General features: G+C 41.2%; 1 protein-coding gene across 4 annotated transcripts in view; it reads left to right on the top strand.

Moving 5' to 3' along the window:
- Nucleotides 1-26354, top strand: part of LOC129731828 (mucin-1) — a 62050-nt gene that overhangs the window by 22327 nt on the left and 13369 nt on the right. For 2 of the 4 annotated variants that reach the window (XM_055692162.1, XM_055692161.1), the window contains exons 2-10: nucleotides 1777-1838; nucleotides 1954-2218; nucleotides 7880-8182; nucleotides 15476-15574; nucleotides 15635-15733; nucleotides 15796-15999; nucleotides 16091-17959; nucleotides 18041-18139; nucleotides 18359-18457. In XM_055692162.1, coding sequence (XP_055548137.1) covers nucleotides 1836-1838; nucleotides 1954-2218; nucleotides 7880-8182; nucleotides 15476-15574; nucleotides 15635-15733; nucleotides 15796-15999; nucleotides 16091-17959; nucleotides 18041-18139; nucleotides 18359-18457 — 3040 coding nt within the window. In that variant the 5' untranslated portion in view covers nucleotides 1777-1835. Of the gene's footprint in view, nucleotides 1-1776; nucleotides 1839-1953; nucleotides 2219-7879; nucleotides 8183-15475; nucleotides 15575-15634; nucleotides 15734-15795; nucleotides 16000-16090; nucleotides 17960-18040; nucleotides 18140-18358; nucleotides 18458-18598; nucleotides 19559-26354 lie in introns of those variants that run through there. The other 2 variants (XM_055692160.1, XM_055692164.1) reach the window with 2 other exon arrangements.

Here is a 26354-nt window from a genome sequence, read left to right as displayed (position 1 = left end):
GGTGTTTTCTGTAATCCAATCACCTGTTATGGGTAGGTAATTGATGTCAAGTGAACCAGCAAATATGCGAAGTTGCTTCTGGCATTCGGTATGGGATCAGGTTGAAATTAGTTCTTCGATATTTACTTTTATAGTGGTCACAAAGTCGTCAACCCTATCAGTCACTGCCATCACATCATTAATAATTTTATTGCAATGATTACCATATACCACTGTAGTGAGCGAAACCAATGACATGAAATTATTCGCTGCTGGTTGTTATGCTTCATGCAACTTTATTTACCAAAGGGGGAACTACTTCCGCTCGGTCGGGTTTTTCCCTCTTCTGGCCTTATCGCTTGCGTCAGTCTTGTGCAGGAAAATTTGCATAAATAAACACCTTGTCGCACGTACCCTAGTGGGACGGTCGAAAAAACCTCTCAGCAGTCGGCCACGGTGAAGGTCAAGCCGGAAATTGCAATTTGCCGCACGCCACATTCTCCTTTCGGCTAAGGACGAGGACGGCGACGACGGCAGTGGCTAACAGCAATAAGGTAATCGTTGCAGTGATTTTCCCCTGTTTCTTAGCGTTTTATATCGACCAACACACCGACTTGAACAGTTCCGTACTTGTGGGACCCAGTGATGACGGTTATGTATAGTTATACTAATTTACCAATAAAAAACAATTGTGTGTGCAACTTTTTAGTCAGTCCGCTTCGTTAATTATTAATGTTATTTTTTATGAAACTGCAAAACTTCTCCTTAGTACAACACTGTTGCAATAATGCCTGGCTCTGCTTATGTAAACTCTTCGACCTTCACTACAGCCTGTGTTGGACATTACCGATCTGTCCAGTTGGGGTACAAAGTATCAACTTCATAGCGGCGAGATTTCGTACCAGTTTACCCAGTCGTTGACAGCACCCTTTGAGATTTATGCAGAGTTGTTAGTTACCTAACTCACTAAGTTTATTTGAAAACGACAGGGTGTGGCCAGCTCCATAGACGAGTTTACCTAAAATCCCACAGCAGCCGCTTGCTGCTAAACTTTTCCTGCTATCAAAATGGCCTGTACATCGAGAAAATAATGAGCTTACATTCCAGCACATAAATTTCACTTGTTCGCACATGTTCAGAATATCCGCGCGAAACTGGCCCTTATAAGTGGATCCGAAATGCAATACCAATTATTGCGTGTAATTATCCCATAAAATTGCCATTTATTAAACACGCCTATCGCAGATTAAAATCTCCTCCGCTTAGCATCTGTTCGATTTCTTCGCATCGCGGCTTCTGTGCAGTCGCGAGATTTGCGGTGCATTTCGAGCCGCATTTATTAAACCACAACCGCTCGTATGTAAGTCGTTATTCATTGCAAAAGCACTCCCAGTAAGGAACGGGGTTAGGTAGGCCAGATGAAAACTGATCTTGGATTGAATGTCTACCCAATATGGCACTAGCAGGGGCCGCCCGGGGGTTTGGTCATCGCGACGGGTTCGATGACATGGTCTATGCTGAGTGAAACTTTTTTAACCAGAATGTTTAGCCCGAACCTATAAATGTTGTTTTAATTGGCCGTCCAATGATGTTTTTCGATGTTATATCATTTAGCCTTGTAGGCTTTTGGCACCGATTTCAAACTGGTTAACACCCGATTCAGTTTCGCAACCCAACTAAAGCACATCCCCATCAAAACAGATCAAAGCCACCCGCACTGACAAACAACAAACACTCATTTACACTTCCTTTTCGGCCATACTTTTATAGCTATTTGTTCTTTTTTCTCATTTTCAGTTTGATTGTTTTGGGGTTGAGTTTTAGTGTCTTGCCTGCGAAATATTGTTGGTTTGAAAATGGTAAATGCAATAAAGCTTGCGGTTGTGTAAATCGTTTTGCTTATAACCGCGAAAATAAACTTTGAATAACGAATTTGCTTTTTCCTCGCTGTGTCTACAACACTGCACCGTGTAGGTTGTGTTAACGTCTACCGAGACAGCCTGCTGCAGCAGCACCACCACTACCACCACATCATTCAGTGCCACCAAGGGCGGCAGCCGCTCCTCGTCTTGGATCAAGCGCCGGAAGAGCACCGGCGTTGTCCGGAAGAAGTACAAAGATTCGTACCGCGTAATGGGTGGATTCGAGCAGCGTCCATGGACACCAACTAAACGACGCGGTCCCATTGCAGCGGAGCATCGTGGACCGGGACCGCAGTATCTGCTACCACAGCTGCTAGGTAAGTGGCTCATCGATCGAGTACTAAATGATGCTATTAAATTGTTTCATGCTGGGCTTGGAAACTATTTTAAGTAGATTCGGAGAGCGTGGGCTGGGAGTGCTTCTAGCGGGCTTTCCATTTAAGGTTAATTGCTGAACTATTAACAGCTAGTAATAAACAATGAGTAGAAGGTAAAACATGGACAGACAATATTTGGCTTCTTGTTTTTTTTTATGATCTTCATGTTTTTAAACACACGTGATTTTCGCTGCGTGAATATACACTAAGGTCGCTTTTTACGCGCTTTTTTTTACGCGGGTTTTTTCACGCGGCTTTTTTTCGCGAATTCCGGAATTTACGTGGTTTTTTTACGCGGCACGTATCCCCCGCGTAAAAAGCGAATTTAGTGTAGTTTAGTTTCAGCACCTCGTCGTAACTGACATTCCAAGAATTGAGCCCAGGATAAAACCTTGAGGAACCCCTGCGGTAATTGGGACGCATTTTTGACCCAAACGAGTAAGCTATGAGATCCCAGCTTATACTAATGAAAGCATTTTGCACGTCCAACGTGACGATTGCGCAATACAGAGTGTCCCATCTTTTACGCTGGAGTGCTACCACTGCTGTTTTGGTGAGGGACAGCATAGCATCCACCGTAGACTTGCCTTTCTGGAGGCCGAAATGGTTACTCGATAGACCGTTTGCACTTTTGGTGTACCTAATCAGTCTATTGAGAATAACCTTCTCGAGCACCTTACCCGCCGTATCGAGCAGAAATATCAGTCTGTATGTGATGGGTCACCAGGTGATTTCCTTGCCCTCGGCAACAAGACCAGCTCCTGCCACCAGCTCCTGTTCATCTCGCTGGGAATGTACAGTCCAGGCACTTCTGCATCACTTCCCAAAATAGTCCGGGGGCCTCTTTGATGGCCTTCTTCATAGCCAGATTCGGAATCCCATCCAAGCCAGGTGCCTTGCTCACCTTTAGGGAGTTGACGATCAGGAAGAGATTCACATTCGTTTGTGCGGAACTGAATGTCGCTCGACGATCTTCCCTTTTTTCGTCGGTTCGCGCACGTTAGGTCCTTCTCGCTCGAAGGCACCAAAAGACTGGGAGCTTTTCATGCCTAGGCTGGCGGTTCCTAAGCATAATGGTGTCACACGCCCGCGAAAGTATGGCAACAAGTTGATCGGCGTTCGGGCGACGAGTTCTGCTTGCCTCTGGTCGTCTGATTGCTTCCGCAAATATTTTTGCTTCGAAATGCAATATCCTCCACCTACGGGAGGCTGAAGTATTAATTTTACTCGCCGCCTGCTGTCTCGTGTTACGGTCTCCACTATACTGCCGTGATATGACGTAGTGACGTAAATGCCATTTTTTTGAAAATGGGTTTTTCATGCCAATTTGTTCATTATTCAAAGACCTATCTTCTGGTATCTTCCTTTTCGTTTTTAGTTATTCGTACGCTGCAAAAAATCAAAAAAACAAAGTGACGTAGGCACGATTTCCATACAAAAGTAACAAGAAATGCATTCGTTTTTGAATCGTACTGAAAAACTGATCACTTGGATCTACGTCACAATGTCATCCCACGGCAGTATAGCAAACCATCAGGTGATCACTGTAAGTGTAACCATCGTCTACCCATACGTCTACCATCGTCTACCGTTTATCAGTTCGTGATCAGTCCTGGATTACAAAACGTCACATCGTTGGTCGACTCCGCGCCGTTTTTACTGAAGGTGCTTGTTCATGCCGACGTTGGCCAGATCTCTGTTGAGCTTTGTCAAAGCCTCCATCTAGATCCGACCTCTCTGGTTTGTGCGTCGACTTCTCCATTCGGTTGCCCATGCATTGAAGTCGCCTGCTACCACCAACGGTAGACCAACGAGGCAAAGCATAGCAGCTGCAGTAGTACACTCCGTTCACCCTGATTCTGATTCAGATTGAGATTCAAACAGTCCCAAGCCGTGGTGTGGCCTTCGCTGTAGGCAAGAGTGGTCTCCATTTTACTTGGTCCAACGCTGCAGTTCGTCAGCTCTGCAGTCTGCGTAGGGTCTGTAGGTCGTCTTCCACCTGATCGATCCTCCTTGCCCGATATGCACCTCTCCGTCTCGTCCCTGACGGGTTGATTTCAAGAACCATCTCTACCGTGCTGTCGTCCGTCATCCTTACGACATTCCCAGCCCCCCGCAACCTGCCAATCTTAGCGGTGTAGACAATAGATGGCTCCCCAAGCAGCTCCTACAGTTCGTGGTTCATTCGCCTTCTCCTCGTTACGTTCTCCATCTGCAGTCTACCGAAGAAGGTACGCAACACTTCCCTCTCCAAGACCTCAGGGCCCGTAGAGGACTACCGGTCTGATCAGCGTCTCCTAGACCGTTCAACCGAGAATCATTCGTTTGAGGTTGACACTATCCCTGAACTGAAACTTGCTCGTCGTCCTGCACCCGAGATCCAGTTACCGTTTCCAGAAGGAATACGGTAGGGGCCCGAGGTTATAACCATAAAAGACTTGCGTACTTGATCGAAGCATCGGAAGCAAACCTCCGGCGGCTGGTAGATGCTGAGTGAGCACATTGGCCCGCTCACTTTGAGCTGTGCTATCCTAAGCGCCAATAACCGGTTTGCGGAGCTCAAGGATCAATTCTCCCTTGCGGGATCGGCGGATGCTACGCACATCCGCTCCCAGATCTTTGAGTTTCGCGTCGTCTCTCATTGCCTTAAGAACTTCCAGGTACTTTGATTCTTCTGTCTCGAGGATGAGTGCGTCATTCTTATACTTCACTTTCTTTGTGGCCATCTCTTTTTGGTTCCTACTCGAACCGTTACCCACGAGCTGCCCAGAACCTGTTGCTCCTTGGTGTCCGCCGGGGGGGTTGTTTGCTTCACCGCTCCGCTGGTCCGAGAGCTGTTCGCGATTAGGCGCTTCTTGATGCCCCTGGGAGCCGTCTCTCCTGGGGATTACCTCTTTCTTTTGGCAACCGGCACGGAGGCGCAGACCGCCACAAATGTGGTGTCTGTTTAGACCGGCTACGTTGCCCTTCCAGTCACCTCCGTTTCTCCTATCTCCAAGGCGCGAGGACCGAAACATATATAGTGCCTGCTTCAGAAACCTCGACGTGTTTGTGTGACTTTTCGCAAATTCGATTATTACAGCGAGCTGCTCTGACAACGCTACGGTAGCGTGTCCCGCTTTCTGCAGCCGCTTTGATATGCTCCTCCTGCCACCGCGATTTCTTGCACAGATCTGAGGGACTTACTGCCTCTGCTGTCTTCGCTTCCGTTTTCCACTGCAGACCTCTGAATGCCACGTCACACAAACGGGGTTTGCAAACCATCTGCACTCATCTGCGAGTCGTTTAATTGGCTCATTTTTGTTGATTGGGTTACTCTTCCAGCCGCTGTCCAAATGCATACTGGAGTGGTCGCCTATCAGGTCCCATGGTGGTCTATACCAAAATAGTGGAATCGTGGTAAGGTGAGGCTGCCACAGCGCCTTATCCCACCCATCTGATCCCACCCCTGCCCGATTTTCAACGGACAATGGATTTGTATCGTACTGGTAAGGCTTGCTTGTTTTTACGGGACGGAAACCCCTATACCGGTTGTTATCTCGTCGTTTCAAGCCGTTGTCACACGACCTTACTAAGGAAGCTTGGTGCTGGTGCCAGCCCAGAGTCGTGGTACGAAAACGAAGTCCGACTCGAATCATAAAACGTTGCGACCAGTTACAGTAATCGGGAACATACTGGCGTCGATCCCAATCAGCGAATTAGGTCTCGCTGATGGTCCGAGACTGCTTGCTAGCAGTAGGCACTTCCGTGGCCTTCGGTGTTCGCCAAGTACCGACCCGTGGTAGCATACAGCTCTGCCATCGTACATCAAGTTACAGCTCAACAAAGCGGAAATTAACTGCAGCATGGATTGTTGTAGGTAGTCCATCTTCTCTGGAGTGGGACTACTCAAATCACAATGGGCTGACTTTTCTACACCAAAAACGAATGGCTTGTTGCTGTTGGAATTTGGAATATTACCAAAAAAGACACTAGCATATCAACAGCCTGGTGATGCCTGAACAGAATCAATAGTCTTCAATTTGTTCTTATCTGAGTTCAAAATATCACTTACGGACTAGTGCTATAGGAAATGCTGGTGATGCTCAAACAATATTAAATATCTTCTGGTAACCCACATGAATTGTATTGACTACAGGTTGCTTTGGACACCCATGTTCTTTGGATGCAACAGTTTTCGACCTGACCATACAATCCAAGAAATTAAATTTGTGTTCACCCCCACAATTTACATATTTGAAACTACCAGCGGTCTCTTTCGCGGGACAGATGTCCTATGTTTGAGGATAGTCACCACAATTCATGCATGTTGCTGTCATATGGCAGTTATGAGTTCCATGAGGCTTCCGGCATTGCGTGAGATTATGAACTCATTCATGTTTCTTGAAGATTCCCCACTTTATTCGCACGTTGAATAAAACACGTGCTTTTCCTAAAGATTTCAAATTATTTACTTAGGTACGATCAAAATGTACCAAGCAATATTCGTGGTGTTTCCAGTTTTATTAGTTTCGCATTTTGTTTCATCAAAATTACTTGGTAGGGAAAAAACCAAATATTTCTGTTGAACAATCTTTGATTTAATGAACGGTCAGTTTATTTGATAGACCTTTCAAAACAGTCCTAAGTGGTCTCTCATTTTTGAGATCATGAGAATAAAATTTGAACATCTTTTTAATCAAATACAGTAAAAAATGTTTATGGCCATCAGAAGAAGGCCAAACTACGGCCAATTTTGAAATTAATTTCCACATATGAAAAAAATGATGAATGTTCTTTACGAAAAGAGTTAAAATTTGTAACATAAGTATGTTTTTTCACCAAAAATAACTATCTAGGTTAGAAAGCAACCCGCCATCAGTTTGATCTACATGTGTTCACTACACCATCTGCTCCATTTTTATTTGCTATACCTACTGTATGCATATTTTAGAAACAATTAAAAGCATTCACAGCTGCCCAAATGACGTAATTCAGTTGAGCTCAAGCTCCAGCCTCTTACGATTTCAATGATCATTTAATACTCTTATGCTCCAGCTAACATTATCCTTTCGGCATGAGCCATCAAAAATTTTGGTGTCAATATGACGTACAACTTGAGAATGAAAAATTACATTACAGTGAAGTTTAACTGTACCTATGAAACCATAACACAACTTAGTCAAAGAATCGCCACCTGTCTTGCCTAAACTGTGTGATTCATACATGCAACCTCTTTAGATATGGATTAAATCATCTCGAGTGTTGGTCAAATTTGGCTTGATCTAAGCGCTCCGTACCTTACATGGTGATAATGCGTTGCGCCTCTCCTATCCAGACAACCGTCAATATTTCCTGCTCCGTTCTAAACTAAGCTAATAAATATTTATCCGATCTTGCCGTCATCCACGCGGACACCCACATTCTCATGAGCCATCTCGGGCTAATGTTTATCGATCGATCGATCATTAAAAAACACGCGCCCCAAGCACCGCAGCTAAGCTAACATGACGACGGTCGCACCACACAGACAATCGACAACTTCATCCTCTAGTAGCGCAGCGCAGTGCACAGTGGCTGTTCCGTTCCGGTACCTACTAATCTCTCTGACTTCCATTTTAGGCACCCGAGTGGTCGATTCGAAGCGTTCGGCTGCACCCGCGTACAGTTTCGGCCAACGGCACCGAGCGCGGACGGAATCGTTCAGCCCGGGACCGCTGTACAACATCACCGGGCTCGGCTGCAAGGGCAAAGACACCCCGCCCGCCTACTGTTTGCAGAGTCGGCCGAAGGAAATCCCCAAATACCTCACACCGGCACCGGGAGAGTACAACGTCGAGAAGGCGGACAAGTTGCTGGTGAAGTCGGCACCCCGGTACACGTTCGGAGTGAAAAAGCCGCCCAAATCAACTAGTGAAACACCAGGTATTTTTGTGAGTGGGGGGGGGGGTTTGCATTTCGAAACATTTCAATCGATGTTTATCTCACACTAAATGATATATTTTTTTTCGAATACTTAACTACACCTCCATGATTTTAAAGCAAGTTTTGGGGTTAAAAAAGATATACTCTCAAAGCAAACGCAAATGCAGAAATTGAGAACTAGACATGCTAATTTTGATGCCTTATTTTAGCATGAGGAACAAATGTAGAATAAGTAAACACAAACACACAAGTTAATGCCAATTCAGTTCAAGCAACAGGTGGTACGATTTTGTTGGTTTTCTTTTGAGTGGTTTGTTTTACTTTCCTGTACTGTTTGTAGCTGTAGAGTGTAACTGTAGAAGCGCCAGTTTGCAGTAGTAATTGTCACATAGCTCTAGGGTGGATACAACTGTTTGTTAAAACAATTCAATTCTCGAATCTTTTTTCTACATCTATATAAATATAGGTTTAATTCAGTAAAAATAGTATCATGAGTACACAGTATTGTGTAATTCCCTTGAACACTTTTAGCCTTGAAATTTGATACGTCACCAAACTGAAAAGTTATAACCAATGGAATTTCTTCCAGCACAGATTTATCAAGAGCCTGGTGAACAATGCAAATGGCAATAATTTTTAATTTCAAACTTCGCTTATAATTTGTCAATCGTAATGTGACAGTTTTGGCACTGGTTTTCAAAACTAACTTTTTTTTTATATTTCAGCCATAGTATCATTTCTGGCTTTAATTTTGTATCATTTCTGGCTTTCGTTTTTTCCAGGTTTAATCCTATATCATTTCTTTTTTACAGATGCGGTTTCACTGAAGCATTTTCATTATGAAACCGTTTTTAAAAGATTTTAAACCTAATTTTCAAGTCATTAGATTAAACGATATCAGATTGAATACTGAATTTTTAACCGCGGATTTTTGCGGCCTTCGAAAATGTTTTCATATAAAATACTATAAAATTTATAATTTCAATTGAGATTATTTTTGGATTAGATTAGATTTACTTTTTATGGATTCCGACCTTCAGGAAATATGAAATTATTCAAAATTGTTGTATCCTCTTTATGTCTAGAAATATTGCAATCCCAATGAAAAATAGGTTTCCGTACGAAATTTAGTTTTTTTTCCCGTTTATGGCCTGTCTGTTCTAAACTTTAGAGTATTCTTTTAAAGTATTTGGTTCAGTTTTGGATATTTTCAGGCGAATGAAATTTCACTTGTCTTTTTCATTTATTTTGGATGTATCTTCGGTTTTTGACTCATCGTTGTCTTTATGAATATTACTTTTTTTTGTGAAATATTGATTTTTGTAAAACGTTATTTATTTTTGCCATTATAAGATTTTGGAGTCACTTTGAAGCGAGTTTAAATTTAGTTGTTATTTAGTAAGTTACCAGTATCTGTCAAACTTAGATGCATGATGTCACTGGCCATTGTCTGTAGTCTATCCTATCACTGTAGCAAGAGGCCGATTTACTGTGCAACAGGCAGTGATTGCAAATATAAATGTTCGTATGGTTTTTACTTCAACTCCATAGCGAACGGACCAACATAGGAAACCGGTGGACCGCACTGCACAGCATTGCTGAACATGTCTTGTTTCTGCCCGGATCTAGCGCGTTCACTTTCATCCGTTTGACTACTGCTATTAGTCAGTTGTGCGAATGCTGGTAGCATGTATCTACTTGTAATTTGTTTTGTTTGTTTGTTTGCAGTATGTGTGAAGAAATGACAAGAGAACTAGAACCAGCTAGGATCATCATAGGAAAATACCAATCCGAAATTAAACGAACTTGCCGGTATCATTATTATAAAATACCAATGGCACCCCAAAATTATTTAATTCAGGTGGTTGATTTTTTTCTACTACACGCCGAATTGTAAACTGCGCAATAAGTGTGTAATTGAATTGTTGCTTCCCTTCTTAGTGTTCCTTATTACGACCACGGTCGGTACAGCTATCGAAGATGTTTTACTAGGCTTCCAAGCTTCTCTCTCGTTAAAATTTATTATCTAATCCCTGAAAAGATAGCATGCAGAAATTTTACCTTTATTTTCGTTTCTAAGACGATACCACTCGGACGTTAGGGTCTGGCTGTGACAAAGTAAGGAAAGGCAAAGTCTCGTTCATCTCGTGCCGGCTTTCAATTTCTGGCATGTTGCGCTCAGAGCGTTGGTGCTGGAGCACCTGTCTATCTGGTTGCTTTTATGGAGTATTTGGTAGCTGGAAATGGTAGGAAGTTCTGTCAGAATCAACAAGAGATCTATTATCATCTCGTGTCATGGCAAATGGCAATTCGAAATGACGATATAGGGTAATCGCTCCTATATTCATCTCAGTACCTATATTCATCTCATTACGCCTTTTTGATCAATTTATTATCAAATTTTACAGTATTTTCAACGTAAAACTTTCAACCACTTGACAAAATCGAGATAAAAATAGATTTACTTTCAAAATTTGTAGAAATTTGACGGTAAATTGGACAAATGAGAAAAGTATGGGATGAATAATGGAGCGATTACCCTATTCAACTGGCAGAGATGCCAGAACTATTTCTTGTAATTCCGTAGATTTCACGGATTTCTACGGAACCCTCCGTTTATTTGCATATCACTGTCGTGAATAACAACTCCGTCCCATTTGCATTTTCATCAAAATTGAGTTAAAAAGCGGAAATGATAGCTAACTGTGCATAGTTTCTTTACCAATAGATGAACCCAGCATCTTTGTTCTGAACAATTTCGGAAAATCATCTAAACATGTTGTCCCATCTCATAAGAAGCAATGGTATGAAATTTTATAAAAACACGTTTTTCACGGCTTGCTGAAAATGCACTGACATGACAGTTGAAGTGAAACAAATCCGTAGATCTACAGAGGAGTCTGTATATCCGGCAAGCTGGTGTCACATTTTTGAAACACTAATGGCACTTTTTAGCACCCTAAAATCATTGAAGTAGTTGATACTTTCCGATCACTTATGTCTTGGGAACCACCTTCCCATTTCAACCATTTTAAGCTTATTTGAGTTTAAAACAATATCTAGCCCTATATTCATCAGCGCTTTTGCATGAAAGTGAAAAGTGGTCACCCTAAACGTTAGTGTTATAATGACAAGGAAATATTTCGCTATCATGCATTGTTCATTCTTCCTTCGCTTGTTTTATTGCTAATCGTAAAAGAAGAAAGTCAAGTCATCCGTTGATCACAGTGAAATCGTGTTCGTTTGATTTTCACCGTTTCAAATTTCCTGAAAATTTACTATTCTGACTTCCGTCGCGTGAAATGTAATTTTGTGAATTCAGTTTGTGTGCTCTGGAGAGTCAGTTCTTGGATCAATTTTGTTGTTTCATTTTGATAACGCTTGCTGTAAGATTTTCGTTTTCGCTTTATCAAAAAAAAAAAAAAAACGGTGACGATCATTCGGTTGGATTTTTAGCCAATTTTAGGATCAGGATCATTTTCTGTTTCGATCTTTTTGCCATTCGGAATAATTTTATAGAAGGTTCGAAATTACTTTTTATTTTGTCGTTTTTTTTACTTTCAGGTAAAATTCCGTGATCATTCATTCTCCTTTCAATTGTTAACCTCCAGAAACATTTTTTTAACGATCTAAATAGTATTTGGTACTTTTTCGTCCTAGGCCAACTTTCTAGATTTATTTTGGAAGTTAGGAATGAGCAATAGAATGAGTCGGCAGTGGAATGTATTACGATATAGATTGTGGAACAGTACCACCGTCCCCCGTAGTTTCAGGAATATAACGTATTTATCAAAATAGAAAGGTTTTCGTTTAAAAATTAGTTTTTTTGCCTTAAATGTTTTTTTCATTCTTCAGTTTTTTCTGATTTTTAAAATTGTTTAGCTTACCATTGTTTAGCGATTCCAAACATGAATTTCGAATAGTTTTTGTTTTCTTTAGGATATTTTTTCAACCATTTTTGGTTTTATTTGTCGACAATTCTGTGTCTAATTATGTCTAGTCTCTTCTGGGTTTTATAAGAGTTTCAGTGACATAAACATTAATTTGAGATTGTTCTTTTATGATTCCGGGCCTTCGGAATCGATTATGAAGTTAAATTTTGATTTATTTTTTGTTTGTTCTAGACCAGAAGATTTTTAACGAAAATTTTTATCTTAATTAGGAATTATTCTCAAAAAGTAGTTTTTTTTAATATTTCATTTTTTGACACGGCACAACACAACTTTGCTTCACATTGCCAGATACAAATTTATGAAAACTACTGCTGTAACAACCACTGAGAACTTCTGCCCCTACTTCCTTCGAAAGTAGGACATCCGAGTCCATGTTTTCATCTTCACTGCTTTACGAAACGTTCTGCAGTAGTTTATGCTGTTATTTCTTCGTTTTATTTCTTCTGCTAGTTTTCTTTTGTCCACACGATTGGTAAAAATTGGCTTGCTCTGGCTGCTGCCTTCACTACATCCGTTATGGTTGGTGTCTTCGCTATTGGTGGCAATTCTACTGCTGATATCGGGGTTGGAATCTCGGCTCGTCTTTGTTACCGGCTAGTTGACTGACTATGAGTAGTTGAAGTGATTTTCTAACCTTTATCTCGGTAAATAACTAAAGCTTTATTTGGGATCTGTTTCGTAAGGGATAATTTTCTGTTTCTACCTTTTTACCTTGCAAAACTGTTCTATATAAAATTGGGATTACTTCTCATTTTACCGCTCCTGAACTTGGGTATTGGTTTCTGGGGCCATTCTATTATTTCAACTTTATTTTGTAAAAATGTCTTTAAAAAAGATGATGTTGAACTAAAAACATGTTCGTTATTCTATAGACGGGGATTTGCCTAAAAAAAATAATTAACCTTTAAAATAATTAACCAAAAATCGTCAATTTACCGGAATGTTTTATATGAAGTTTTACAACATAGTCTATTTTTGAAACCGATGATTCATAAACCGCTACTGCACGTAATTTGTTTTTAAAGTATTTGACTAATTCGAGGAAAAACGTAATCTAACAATTGCTGTACTCTCACAGTGTCACAGTGTTAGTTTGTAAGGGGTTAAATGTTCAAGATGTTTGTTTTCTTTGTTCCTGGATAATGTTCGGAGAACTTGGACACGATATCTGACGTTTTGCATTCTAATTTCCTCAGACAACAGAATTCGTAGAAATGGACGTTGTCGATGAAATCGTTAGTTAACTTCCTCAGTATATTTCACAATAAATTGCAAAGAAAAATCATCATTAACTGTTCATTAGAGTTATGAAAAATATTCAAATATTTTGTAAAGTCAGTGGACTGAATGTTTTCACATTTTTTTATGTTTTTTAAACTCTAACACCATTTAACAATCAAACTTTAATTAACTTTATTAATTGAACTTCTCACACTCTTCTTTATTTGCACAGTAGTTAAAATAGCGTTTGTTAATATGTGCGAAATATTGTTTTTATATATTTTACTTTTTCTCGAAGAAAAAGGCATTTTTTTACATTTTTCATCTTCAAATCTCGATATCTCAGGCATAGTACCTGCTACAGTCTTAAAATTTGGAACTTTTCTTAGTTAGAGTGTCTACTTTCTATAAAAAATATAGAGAAATAGATTGGCGACAGTCACTTTTCCGATTTTTGTCCGCCTGAAATCCTATAGTGCAACGGGGGTATCAAACTGTGGGGGCGGATTAATGCGATCCTCAGCCACGGTTGCCTCCATTAACTTTTTTGTGTTGTTCCATTTCAAATTCCATTTCTCCTCCACTATTCAGGCGAGCTTTTAACATGTTCTAACACTGTGAAGTGGAAAACTTTCTCTTATAATCGTGCAAACAGGAAACGTCTGTTCTTCTGAGCGTTGCGGATATTCCTCATCGCTGCGTTGAAAATCATTGCGATTGTGTCGTTGCGTTAGCAGCGCTGCGTTATTTCCTTGCGCGCGCATCGTCGTAATCGGGAGTTGTTCTCGATGAGAACAAAATTCGGGCTAACAGCACGAACCTATTCCGAATTTAAATTTTCTGATAACTTTTTCAAGATTTCTCATATTAGTGAAAAGTCAGTAGGGGAACTGCTCCATTATTCATCTCATTAAGCCGATGTTCACGAAGGATGCACGGATTAAACAACAAATTTTCATGAAATCATTGAACAAATAAACAAAATACGCTTACGTGCTCTTATAGAATCGTTCAGTATTGTATATTTAGTAAACTTAGCTAGATTTATCCTGAATTTTGTAAAACAAACCATTTTGCGCAATGCTTCCATATCCATCTCAAAACTTTAATCACTGCTCAATTATTCGTCTCACGACGCCCCCATATTCATCACACAGCAATGCACTGTTAATCATGAATGAACGTTGCCGCAGCCCGTCGTAGTAGGTTACCTAGATATCCGCTGTAGTTGTTTACGTGCAAATATGGTAACCTAGGTAACCACTGCAGTGCTGTCCATTTATGACAATTATGTCGGAATTATTCAACATTTTCAGTATGATTTGTTCGTATTAACAGAAACCGACTTGGCAACTTTTGATTTTCTTCAAGGCAGTGAAAACAGATGAAAATACATACAGTTGAAATTTAGGAATTGTAGAAGTTCATCTCATATATTTCTGCTAATTCAAGCTGGTTTTTGGAAATTTGAGGTGAACGTTTCAAAGATTAAAGTATTCTTAGTGAAGTGAGTGATTTTGTTTAGTGATTAAAATAAAAAAATGGTCCGCTAGTGATGAGAAAAACTTTGGTTGGCTGCTGAACGAGTCCCGTTGTAGCCGTACAGAACAATGCGCGGATTTTGTTTTTTGAGGTAGATGATTATAATTAATGAGTTTTCGAGTGCAGATATCTGACTATTATATCAAATTTAGAGCTTTTAAGTTCGATTAAGTTAGAAAATATGCATTTTTTCTGTTCTCAATTGTGTTTTCATGTTGTATGAGATGAATAAATGGGCTGAGATGAATAATGGAGCAGTTCCCCTATTTCGGAATACGAATCTAGCCGTTAGATTTTTGCCGTTTCAACTTTGATTGATATTTTTTCTTTTGTAAACGTATTGAAATGAATTTAAACAGATTTTATTGTAATATGTTCTATTGCGGCTTATGTTCAAAGACACGTGTTAATTTAATTCTTAATTTGTTACTTAACAGTTATATTCACCCAAATGAGTCTTATTGTAGAGTAGTTATTTGAAAATTTGATGGTATTGTAAGACAAATTTGATCGAAAGCATAAAAAACATCTATCCAATAATAAATAATGTTTCGAATTTCTTCTTGTGTTTGTCTAGCTCCCTGTGATTATAAGCCAGAAAAAGTAGTCTTAGATAGTACACCCAAATTTTCCTTTGGAATTAGGCCGGAAATAAAAGTTCGTAGTGTATCCCCAGGTATGTCCAAATATTCGCCTATCATAGCTATCGCATTATCTAACTATAATCCAACTACAGCTCCTGGAACATACTCTCCGGAAAAAGTATTACACGACAAATCACCAAAGTTTAGCTTTGGCCTCAAAGTGATTCCAGAAAAGATGGAAGATACACCCGGTATATCAATTTTACGATAATTTTACTGTATCGTTGTATGACTGTTTTACCCCTTTTTACAGCCCCTGGGGCATATCAGCCAGAAAAATCCGCCCTGGCACTGGACCGAAAACCTGCCTTCACCTTTGGACTGAAAACAATCACCGAGCGTCCCAAAAATACGCCAGCACCCGGTGCCTACGAGCCGGAAAAAACGAAACTTGACAATACTCCTGCGTACAGTTTTGGGCTGCGGCCAAATCTGGACAAACCGAACACTAATCCTGGTGAGTACCAATAGTGTCTGTTTTGATGTACCCTAGAACTTGCAATCACTGCTTGAACATGTTGTCTCATGCCACACATTCCATCACGCAGCACCCTGTCAGTACGAGCCCGAGAAAGCCAAGAAACTCGATCACTCACCCGCATATCCATTCGGCATGCGCATCAATCACGACAAGCCAAGCAACACGCCTGCCCCCACGGCTTACGCAGTAGAAAAAGTAAACCTAGATCACAATCCCGCGTACAGTTTCGGACAGCGTACGAACACTAGCAAACCGAACAGTAATCCAGCGCCGGGAGCTTATTCACCGGAGAAGGCCAATCTGGACGGAGCCCCGAAGTACAGTTTTGGCATCAGACCGACAATCGACAAACCGGATGGCATTCCTGCCCCAGGGGCATATTCTCCCGAAAAGGCCAATGTAGACAATAGTCCAGCATACAGTTTTGGTGCGCGACACAGTCTCGATAAACCAAGTGACACACCCGGACCGGGAGCTTACGATACGAATAAGGCTGTGGACAATAATTCCCCCGCTTACAGTTTTGGGTCGAGAACAAATACCGACAGAAAAAGTGATATACCCGGTCCCGGTGCTTACGATTTGGATAAGATAACTGACACAACTCCTGCTTATAGTTTTGGATTAAGAACGAATGTTACGAAGCCTTACGTGGTCCCAGGACCCGGGGCATACGATTCCGATAAAAATTACGATAAAAGTACGCCTGCGTATAGTTTTGGATTAAAGTGCGATGTAAGGAAACCTAACACAGTGCCCGGACCCGGAGCTTATGACTCGGATAAGGTTGACGAAGGAGCTCCCGCCTATAGTTTTGGTATGAAAACCAACATAGAGAAGCCAAGTGTTATTCCAGGTCCGGGAGCTTACGATGCCGATAAAACTGACAAAGGAGCTCCTGCCTACAGTTTTGGTGTTAAAACTAATCTTGATAAACCGAATAATGTTCCTGGTCCTGGAGCCTACAATTTGGATAAAGTTGATAGTGGCGCTCCCTCGTACAGCTTTGGTGTTAAGGGTCATGCTGAAAAACCGAACACCATTCCAGGACCAGGTACGTACGACACTGATAAGGTCGTCGATAAAAGTACCCCCGCGTACAGTTTTGGTGTTAAGCCTAATTTGGACAAGCCGAATACCCTGCCAGGTCCTGGCGCGTATGATGCTGAAAAGGTCGTAGACAAATCGACTCCTGCGTATAGCTTTGGAATTAAAACTAACGTGGAAAAAATCCCACTTGTTCCAGGACCTGGCGCGTACGATGCTGATAAGATCGTGGATAAATCCTCTCCTGCATATAGTTTTGGTTTGAAAACGGGCATCGAACAGAAAAATACCATCCCCGGTCCTGGGACATACAACAACGATAAAGTAGTTGATAGTACTACACCCGCGTATAGTTTTGGTGTGAAGACCAACACAGGTAAAATCGAGAAAACTCCTGCTCCTGGTTCATACTCTCCGGAAAAATGTAAGCTAGATCAAACCCCACAGTACAGTTTCGGTGTAAAAACGAACGTAGAACGAAGGGACACCTTCCCTGGTCCTGGCGCATACAAAACCGAAACAGTGAAGTTGGACAATACTCCTGCTTTCTCATTCGGGGTACGTCCCAATATCGATAAGGTTGATTCTACTCCAGCACCGGGCAGCTACTCACCGGAGAAGATGAAAATTCATAATCCCGCGTACACCTTCGGTGTAAGGCCAAACATCGATAAGATCGAATCGACTCCGGCTCCTGGTGCATACAAACCGGAAACGGTCAAGTTGGATGGAACCCCAGCTTATAGCTTTGGAGTGCGCCCGAACATTGATAAAATTCAAGTAACACCCGCACCCGGGGCCTACGAGGTGGAAAAGGTTAAACTAGACCACGCTCCAGCTTATCCGTTCGGTATTAAAGTCAATCGAGAGAAGTTGAACGATGTTCCAGGTAATTAGCACGCTTATTGCTTTTCAACACTTTCTTTAGTGGTGAACATTCCAAACAATTTGTACTTTGGTTCTATTTCAGCCCCCGGTACTTATGATCCCGACAAATCAAAACTTGATCACTCTCCTGCCTACACTTTCGGCATTAAGCACAAAGGTGAAAAGCTGAAAGATACTCCAGGTAAGCTTCGATGGAGTTTAATTCGGATTTGGCCAACTTTTTGACGTTGGATAGATAAAGTGTAGAACAATTTTGCGATAGGTTAGTTGTCATTATTACTCTACTTCTATGTAGTCAAAATGGAAGATCAAAGTGAAATTTCTACGACCAACCGTCACGTCCCACGTCAAACATGCGGGCATGTCTGGCCCTTTCTAACTGTTTCTTGTTCTGTTACAGCTCCTTCCGCTTACCAGCCGGAAAAGTGCAAAATCGACGCCTCTCCTGCATTCACGTTCGGCATGAAAGTAAACTACGACAGACTTAGCGATATCCCAGGTAATCCTCTTTTTTTTATTTCCCATACAATTCGCCACTTAGAGCATGTGCAAATGTCATGTCTCACCAATCTGTTACCAATTGGTTTCATTACACGTTTTATTTCGCTTGCTGTTCTTTTTTTTCGTAACGCACGTACAGACATTCAGAACCATGCTGAACCCTCCACACTGGCCGTTATGAGTAATGGCGATAGCACCAGCACCGCAACAACCCGTTCCGCCAATAAGACATCCACCACCGAAACAGTAATCCAAAATGGTGGCGGTACGGTAGCACTGCAGCAAACAAGCACCAGCAGCGCCCAAAGTAGTTCTCTCCAGCACCAGCAGATGACACATCAACAACAGCAACAACAGCAGACACAAGTGGTTACCAACGGGAATGCCGTAACGACTACCACAACCAGTGGTAGCGTCAAGATGACCAGGGAACGTAAAACGGTCCGCGAAGAGCGATCAACCATCAGTAGCGGTACGACGGAAGCCGGCGGAACCACAGTCGTAACCACTGTGACCAACGAAAACCTGGTTCCTAACTGCATCGCCGGCGTCAAGCAGCTCCAGCAGAATGTGCAACATCAGCGAATGGTTTGCACCGGTCACTTTAGGGCATGAGCTCTATGTTGTGCGGTTTTGTCTTGCAAAACGATGTTTGCGAGTGTTTTTTTTACTTTCATTGCTATTCAATTGTGCCCTAGAATTACGTCTGCTTACCAGTTGTAGCTTGTATTGCTTGTTTTATTTGTTTTGTGACTCTGTACTTATTTGTATTGTATCTATTAGCTGTTGCACACTTGAACTAGTTTGAAGTAGTTAGTTTTGTGATTTCCGTTTTGTATTTGTCTAATTATGCAAGTAATTCAAATTAGAGTCGTAAGCGATAAATATTGTAGGAACGAAGATTCGTACTCTAGTTCTCAATTTCACTGCATAATGCATGTTGCTAATAAGATTTCATACGCAATGGAATATCCATGTTATTGGAGGTTATTTTCAATAAATTTTGAAGAAACCAGCTGTTGTTTCGCCCAGAAAAGTGGCGGTTCAATTAACTTTCATGTCGGCTAGGTTCTAATTAAAACAGTATTTTTGTCGCGTGTGAGGTGTGTATTGATCGTTAAAGAGTTGGGAAAGAAAATTCTTGTTACCAAGAGCAAACCTTAACTGCCTTTTAGGATAAAATTGGGAAAGAACTGAGGTATCGTTAAATTACAAACAAGCGATATTTTTCAAATTTACAAATACTTAAGGAAAGAAATGATTTGTATTTTGTATTTTGAAAAATCCAACGAATAGTGAGGAATTTCACAATAACTTAGCCGTGGTTGGATATACTAACAATGCGAGACAAAAGATGAGCTGGAAACCAACTTAAATCTAATTACAAGTAAACTCCTTGCTGCATATAAGGAAAGCTGTCCAATGAAGACATCGATTTCAAACATAGACACACTTTGGTGGAATATAATCCTGGAAGTTTTCAGAAGGTTCTCCAAGAAGCTTTTCAATAAAGTAAAATTAGGCCGATTTAAATTTTAAATTGTTTTTATATTCAATGTTATCAAAGTTAGCAAGTAACGCCGCCAAAGGCCGTTAGAAACTTCATTTTCATTCTATGACCTCCCTCTGACCCTCCCTCTTAAGAGATGTTGAAAACTGGAAGAGGAAGAAAAAAAATTCAAGCGATTTAATTAATCTTATTAGTTTTTCGACAGCGTATATGGACAATTTAGCAACAAACAAGTCTAGTGACAACGAGAGGGTCGTCAGAGGCAAGGCAAATAATTCGTCCCCTTAATGCTAGAACTAGATAACTCGAAATTTGTCGGTTTTGAGTTAAGTATGCCATCGTATTTATCGCGTCGAGCTCTATAATATATCCAAAACTCGTTGAAAAACGATTACAAGAAAAAAAGTTATTCATCAATTAAAAAACTAGATATCTCAACGAAAAACAAGCGTATTTTGTAATAACACTAAATAACTCGGTTTTTTGTTGATTTTTTCGTTGCTATAACGGGCCTGAAACGATATGGATGCATTTCATAAAATCTGAACCTTTAATAATTGCATTTGAATCTTCATCACCAGAATAGGTTAAATTTTCAAACTCGTTTTTCTCGAAACGTCAATTTTAGAGTTATCTAGTTCTAGCATTAAGGGGACGAATTGATACTAATAATAATGTGTTGTTTAAATTATTATTAATGATATTCTTTTTTTCCTCAATGTTAGTTATTTTTGACTCCATCTTGTCACTTTTGCTGTAGAACGACGTTTGTTAGAAAGCTCCAGTACATACAATGAAAATTTATAAACTGAACAGAGGAAAAATATGGTCAATTTCAATAGTTTATGAGCTTGCATAAATTTCAATTTGCAATGCTCGCAGCAATCGATTGAAAAATCATTTGCGCATCAGCATGAAAACTGATATTTTACTAAAAATTGCCAAACCTTGTTCAAACGCAGATTTCGAACTCTTGATGGTCTTAATGTTTGCTTCCCCTAACATGGTCGACAGAATATTATACCTAGTTAACCGGAAATGTGCTCTTTGGGCTATAGAAAAACCATCCTTTTCTTTGTCTTTGTTGGCTAACCGACCGTTCACCGGTCTAGGGCCGAACGAATCAAAAATGTCCAGCTTCTTCTGTCTTGAGCAGCCGTTCTCCAAGCTCCTCGTACACCAGTAGATCGTGCATCTGTTTCCACCGCGCACATCCACCGCGTGCGAGGCTTACCACGGAGTCCACGGCCTCTTCCTGGTTTTCTACTGAAGATAGTTTTGGCGGCTCTCTTGTCAGGCATTCTGGCTACATGTCCAGCCCGCTGAAACCTGCCCCGCTGTATTACCTTCACTATATCAGCATGTTTGTATACCTGGTAACTCTCGAGTTTCATGCGTCTCTGCCACACACCATCTTCCAATTTACCGAGAGGAACGATCGCAGACATTCACCCTCAAAAACTCCGAGCACTCGTCGATCTGCTTCCTTCAGCGTCCATGCTTCATGTCCATAAAGGGCCACCGGGAGTATCAGCGTCCTATACGGCACTAGTTTTGTGCGAGTTTGCAAACTACGGGACCTTAGCTGGTTACGTAGTCTGTAGAAGGCCCTGTTTGCAACTGCAACTCGTCGTTTCACTTCACGGCTCATATCGTTGTCGCATGTGATAAGCGTACCAAAATAAATGAATTCATCAACTACTTCAAATCGTTCCCCATCAATCTCAACCTCAGCACCAACACCACAGGAACCCCCATGCTTCCTGCCAGCTACCATGTACTTCGTTTTGGCAGAGTTAATGACAAGTCCTAATCTCGCTGCTTCCCTCTTGAAAGGCACGAAGGCCTCCTCCACGGCCTTACGGTCAATACCGATGATACCAATGTCGTCCGCAAAACCAAGGATCATGTGAGATTTCGTGGTGATCGTACTGTTTCTTTGCACGTTCCCTCTTCGTACCGCACCTTCAAAGGCATTGTTGAACAATAAGTTAGAGAGCGCATCCCCTTGCTTCAGTCCATCTAACGTGACGAACGCGGCTGATGTCTCGCCAACTATTGGCACGCATGATTTCGACCCCTTCAACCATGTTCCAGCATTTCCTGCCACAGCTCGTTTCTTTTCACTGAATCGTATGCCGCCCTAAAATCTACAAACAGATGGTGGATCTGCAAGTTATACTCCCGGAACTTATCGAGAATCTGTCGCAGGGTGAAAATTTACTCAGTCGTGGAACACCCCTGTCGAAAACCAACCTGGTATTCGCCAACAAAGGAAAAGGTTAACGGTCTCAATCTGAAGAACAAGGTACGGGAGAGCACTTTATATGCTGAGTTGAGCAACGTAATGCCTCGATAGTTGCAACAAACCAATCAATGACCCTTCTTATAGATAGGGGCCTTCTAAACAGTCGTTCGGCATGTTTTCATCCGCCCAGATCCTTAGTATTATCTGGTGAACCGCATAGTACAGCCGCTCGCTTCCCGCTTTTAGAAGTTTGGCCGGGATACTTTCCTTCCCAGCGGCCTGCTCCTTCCACCTGGCGTCGGTTTATCGGTAAGCAGGTTGCCGTCCTTGTTTTTACACTGACTCTGACTCTGTTGACTGTTCTATAGAAGCTCCACACATCGTTTCTAGCATGACTGTCCTCACTAGGGAACCTATACATTAGAGAAATGACAAGACACTTACCGTTAAGGCAACTGTCAACATCAAAACGGGCGAGTTGTATCATTTTGCATTGCCGTTATCCGTTTTGATGTTGACAGTTGCCTTAACGGTGAGTGTCTTGTCATTTCTCTAATGTATAGGTTCCATAGCCCTCACCGGTGCTGGCGAGCACCTGCTCCTCGTACTCGTGCTTCTTCTGACGGTGAACTCCATTTTCGGCAGCTCTTGCCTCTCTGTATCTCTCTCTGCTCTGACGCTTAGCCGCAGTGAGTTCTTCTCATCTGTCGCTCTCTAGCACTCGGCATCAAATCCTGGTTCCTAACTGCGGCGTCTCTCTGGTGTATAGGCTGACTAGTTTCAATGACATCGTGAATACTGCTCCACAGCCCATTTATGTCTTCTACTCGTTCCTCCTGCTGTTCAGCGATCCGTTGATCCAGCTCTCTGGCGTATTCTGCTGCAACACCAGCAGCTTTCAGCCGCTGAATGTTGAAACGCGTCGTCCTCTCTGTCCCCGAAAAGACCTAACATCAGTAACATCCAAAAAGTGCCGACCGTCAATTAGTACGTGATCGATCTAGGAGCAGGTTTCTTCATTTGGATGCTTTCAGGTGTGTTTCCAATTTTTTTTTTTACTAAAATAAAATTTAATGGTAACAGTTTACATTTTTGTACAAACAGTCTTTTCAACAAAAATTCATAAACATTCTGAATTGTCTTTGAAAATCTTCTCTGTGATTCCAACTTGTTTCTCGAATGGTTTTTTTTTTAATACAAATAAACTATATTTCGGAAAACATTTCATTATATATGTACAGTAGTGGCTAACTAACCATAGGGCTGATTTCTGTCGGAAACATTTGAAATCTAACACACTTAACAGTATATCTTCAAGGTCTCTAAAATCTATGTACATTTTTATTCCTAGGGTTGATTCTACCCAACATCTTATTTCAGTAGTTACTGGACAGCTTTTTAACCTGTGTTCATTTGTATCAATCGCTGGACAGTTTTCGCAAGTATCACTCGTTCTTCGTATTCCATATTCTACCAGTTTCTTTTTGTTGGGAATCAAATCATTGATTATTTCAAATATTTTTGAGCGATCTTCCGTCTGCAAAAATGTTTGGCTGATATTAAACCATATGACGTCCCAGTTTATTTCTGGAAAATTTTCCTCTACTTTTGGTTTAAATTTTTCTTTTTCTACAAAATATACATACAATAGTTTACACGAATTTGCATTATAATTCTGCACAACAAATCTTCCTTCCTCTAAAACACATTCAAACGTGGAAAATAGGAGCTAAATATGGCCATTCCTCTGGCCACGGAGAATTTATCAGCGAGTGGAAGTCTTCCAATGACCGGACGGAAGAATTCCTCCTTCCCAACCTGTGCGTTTGCGTCTCCGATGACAACTTTTAAGTCGTGTTTTGGGCACTCGTCAAAGATTCGTTCAACCTTGTCATAGAGCTCATCTTTGACTTCATTGGATTTGTCGTTTGTCGGGGCGTAGGTGATGATTATACTGTAGTTGAAGAATTTGCCCTTGATCCTTGACACACATATACGGTCATCTGATTTCCCAGCACTATAGAACCGACGCCCCGTTCCGCTACTTGTCCTCCACTGTAGTAGATGTGGCACTCGAAGGAAGTGCAATAGGGTCTACAGCAGGGTATTCCCTTTCTCCGGAATTTGACCACCTAACCTCCTGAATCTCCCAGATGATCTCGAGGTACGATGCTGGCCTAACAAGCCAGTCGTCGTAGGTTCGAGTCTCGGCTCGGGAGAGGCTATTAGTGTCAGTAGGATCGTAGCGTTAGCCCCGCAATTGTCCTGTACACTAAACAGTCGGCTGCGAAGTCTGTGTATAAATAACAGAAGGTCAAGTTCCGAATTTTTACCTTTGCTTTTTACCTCCTAAATCGCTGCGATTTCGACTCCCTGCGCTGTAGCTCTCAGGCAAGCAAACAAGCCAGATCGCGCCGGTTCATTGAGAGGTCAGACGTTCCAAGTACCCAAATTCCAATCGTTTACCTTGATCTTTTTTTGTGTTACCCGATCCCCGGTAAGGTTACTCGTATCCCGGTCAGCACCTCGTGAAGGTGGGGATAGGAGTTACAAGACAGAGGTGAATGACCACATTAGGGTCTCAAATTACACGTGTCCAACCATTTGCCAACCATATGAAAAACCAACTTCTACTCAAAGCAATCAGAGAGTTGCCGAGTCTGCTTTCGGCTCAAACAAATCATTATACAGTCCCTCCACAATTATGGGTCACTTTTGCGAAAATACGTCTATTTTCATCAGTGCGTCTTGAACTGTCCTACAGATCAGACGTTTTTTCGGTTGCTTGTGGACTGGTCTTTGACTGCCTATAGCTTCAAAGTTTGTGTTTTGTCAGTGTGTCTTTTAAAGACTACCTGAAAGTTATTTCCCATCAGTCTTTCTCAAGACTACCTACTTTTGAATTTAACATTTGTTTTAACTTTTTTCGTATCACCTGAAATGGCTGGACGGAAAAAGAAACCTCGCATCGCTGCGGGGAGGAAAAGAGAGGCATCTCTTTCTGACACATCGAGTGTCTGTAGTGACAATCCTTTTGATATTTTGCCTGAGCAAGAAGCTGGTGAAATGGAAGTTACCAATAATGAAACTATACAAAATATAAAATCTTTAAAAAAGGAGAAAGTTCCACCTATTGTGGTAACTATTTCTTCTGAATTTAATATATTCAAAAAGGAACTTTCAACGTTTGTTTCTGACGTTAAAGTTACCTATCAAATTGGCCGTAGAGGTGAATGCCGCTTATTAGCCGACTCAGTAAAGGGTCGTGATCGTCTTGTTCAGTATTTAACTGACAAGATGTACAAATTTTTTACATATGACACCAAGAACGCCAAGCCGTTCAAGGTTGTCTTGAAAGGTCTCACCAACGATCAAACCGTTGATGAGATCAAACTTACTTTAACAGAATTACTTGGCATAGCCCCTACCCAAGTAATTCTAATGAAACAAAAATCACGAGGCGAAAACAGTCAGAGAACTGGAATTTCCCTTGTTAATTATTTAATTCATTTTAACCGCAATGAGGTTAACAACTTAAAATTTTTTGAAAAAGCACATGCTTTGTATAATGTGCGTGTAAAGTGGGAAACTTATAGGAAGTATGGCGGAGGTGAAAAGCATATCACCCAATGCCGTACTTGCCAACGTTATGGCCATGGTTCCAAATTCTGTAACATGGACCAAAAATGTCTTAATTGTGGAGACTCTTCTCACAAAAAGGACACATGTCCTGTGAAAGAGAGTAAAAATTTTCGCTGTGCGAATTGTAACGGCAACCATATGTCAAATTTTTATCAATGCCCAGTCCGTTTAGCAATTGTTAAGGCAAGGCAAGGTAAACAAAATTCAATTTCTCAATTAAAACCAACTTCAAAACAAAATTCTCCAAGCGTACCAGTGACGCATAGTTTACCTACTCCTTTGCATACCCGTTTAACTTATGCACAGGTTACAGGTAGTTCGAACATTATACCGCCTAGTGCTGGTAGTTCGAAAATGACCGTTAATATGGGTAAGCAAAACACGCTAGAAAATAATTGTACACCTATTACTCCAGCTAATATTGCTGCCGAAAATATTTTTCCGAATGTCAACTGCCTGGGGCCTATTACGGCAGGTAAACTTTCTTTTTTGCAA

Source organism: Wyeomyia smithii, chromosome 3 (assembly GCF_029784165.1).
Source record: "Wyeomyia smithii strain HCP4-BCI-WySm-NY-G18 chromosome 3, ASM2978416v1, whole genome shotgun sequence".
NCBI lineage: Eukaryota > Metazoa > Arthropoda > Insecta > Diptera > Culicidae > Wyeomyia > Wyeomyia smithii.
This window is presented reverse-complemented; position numbering and strand designations above follow the sequence as displayed.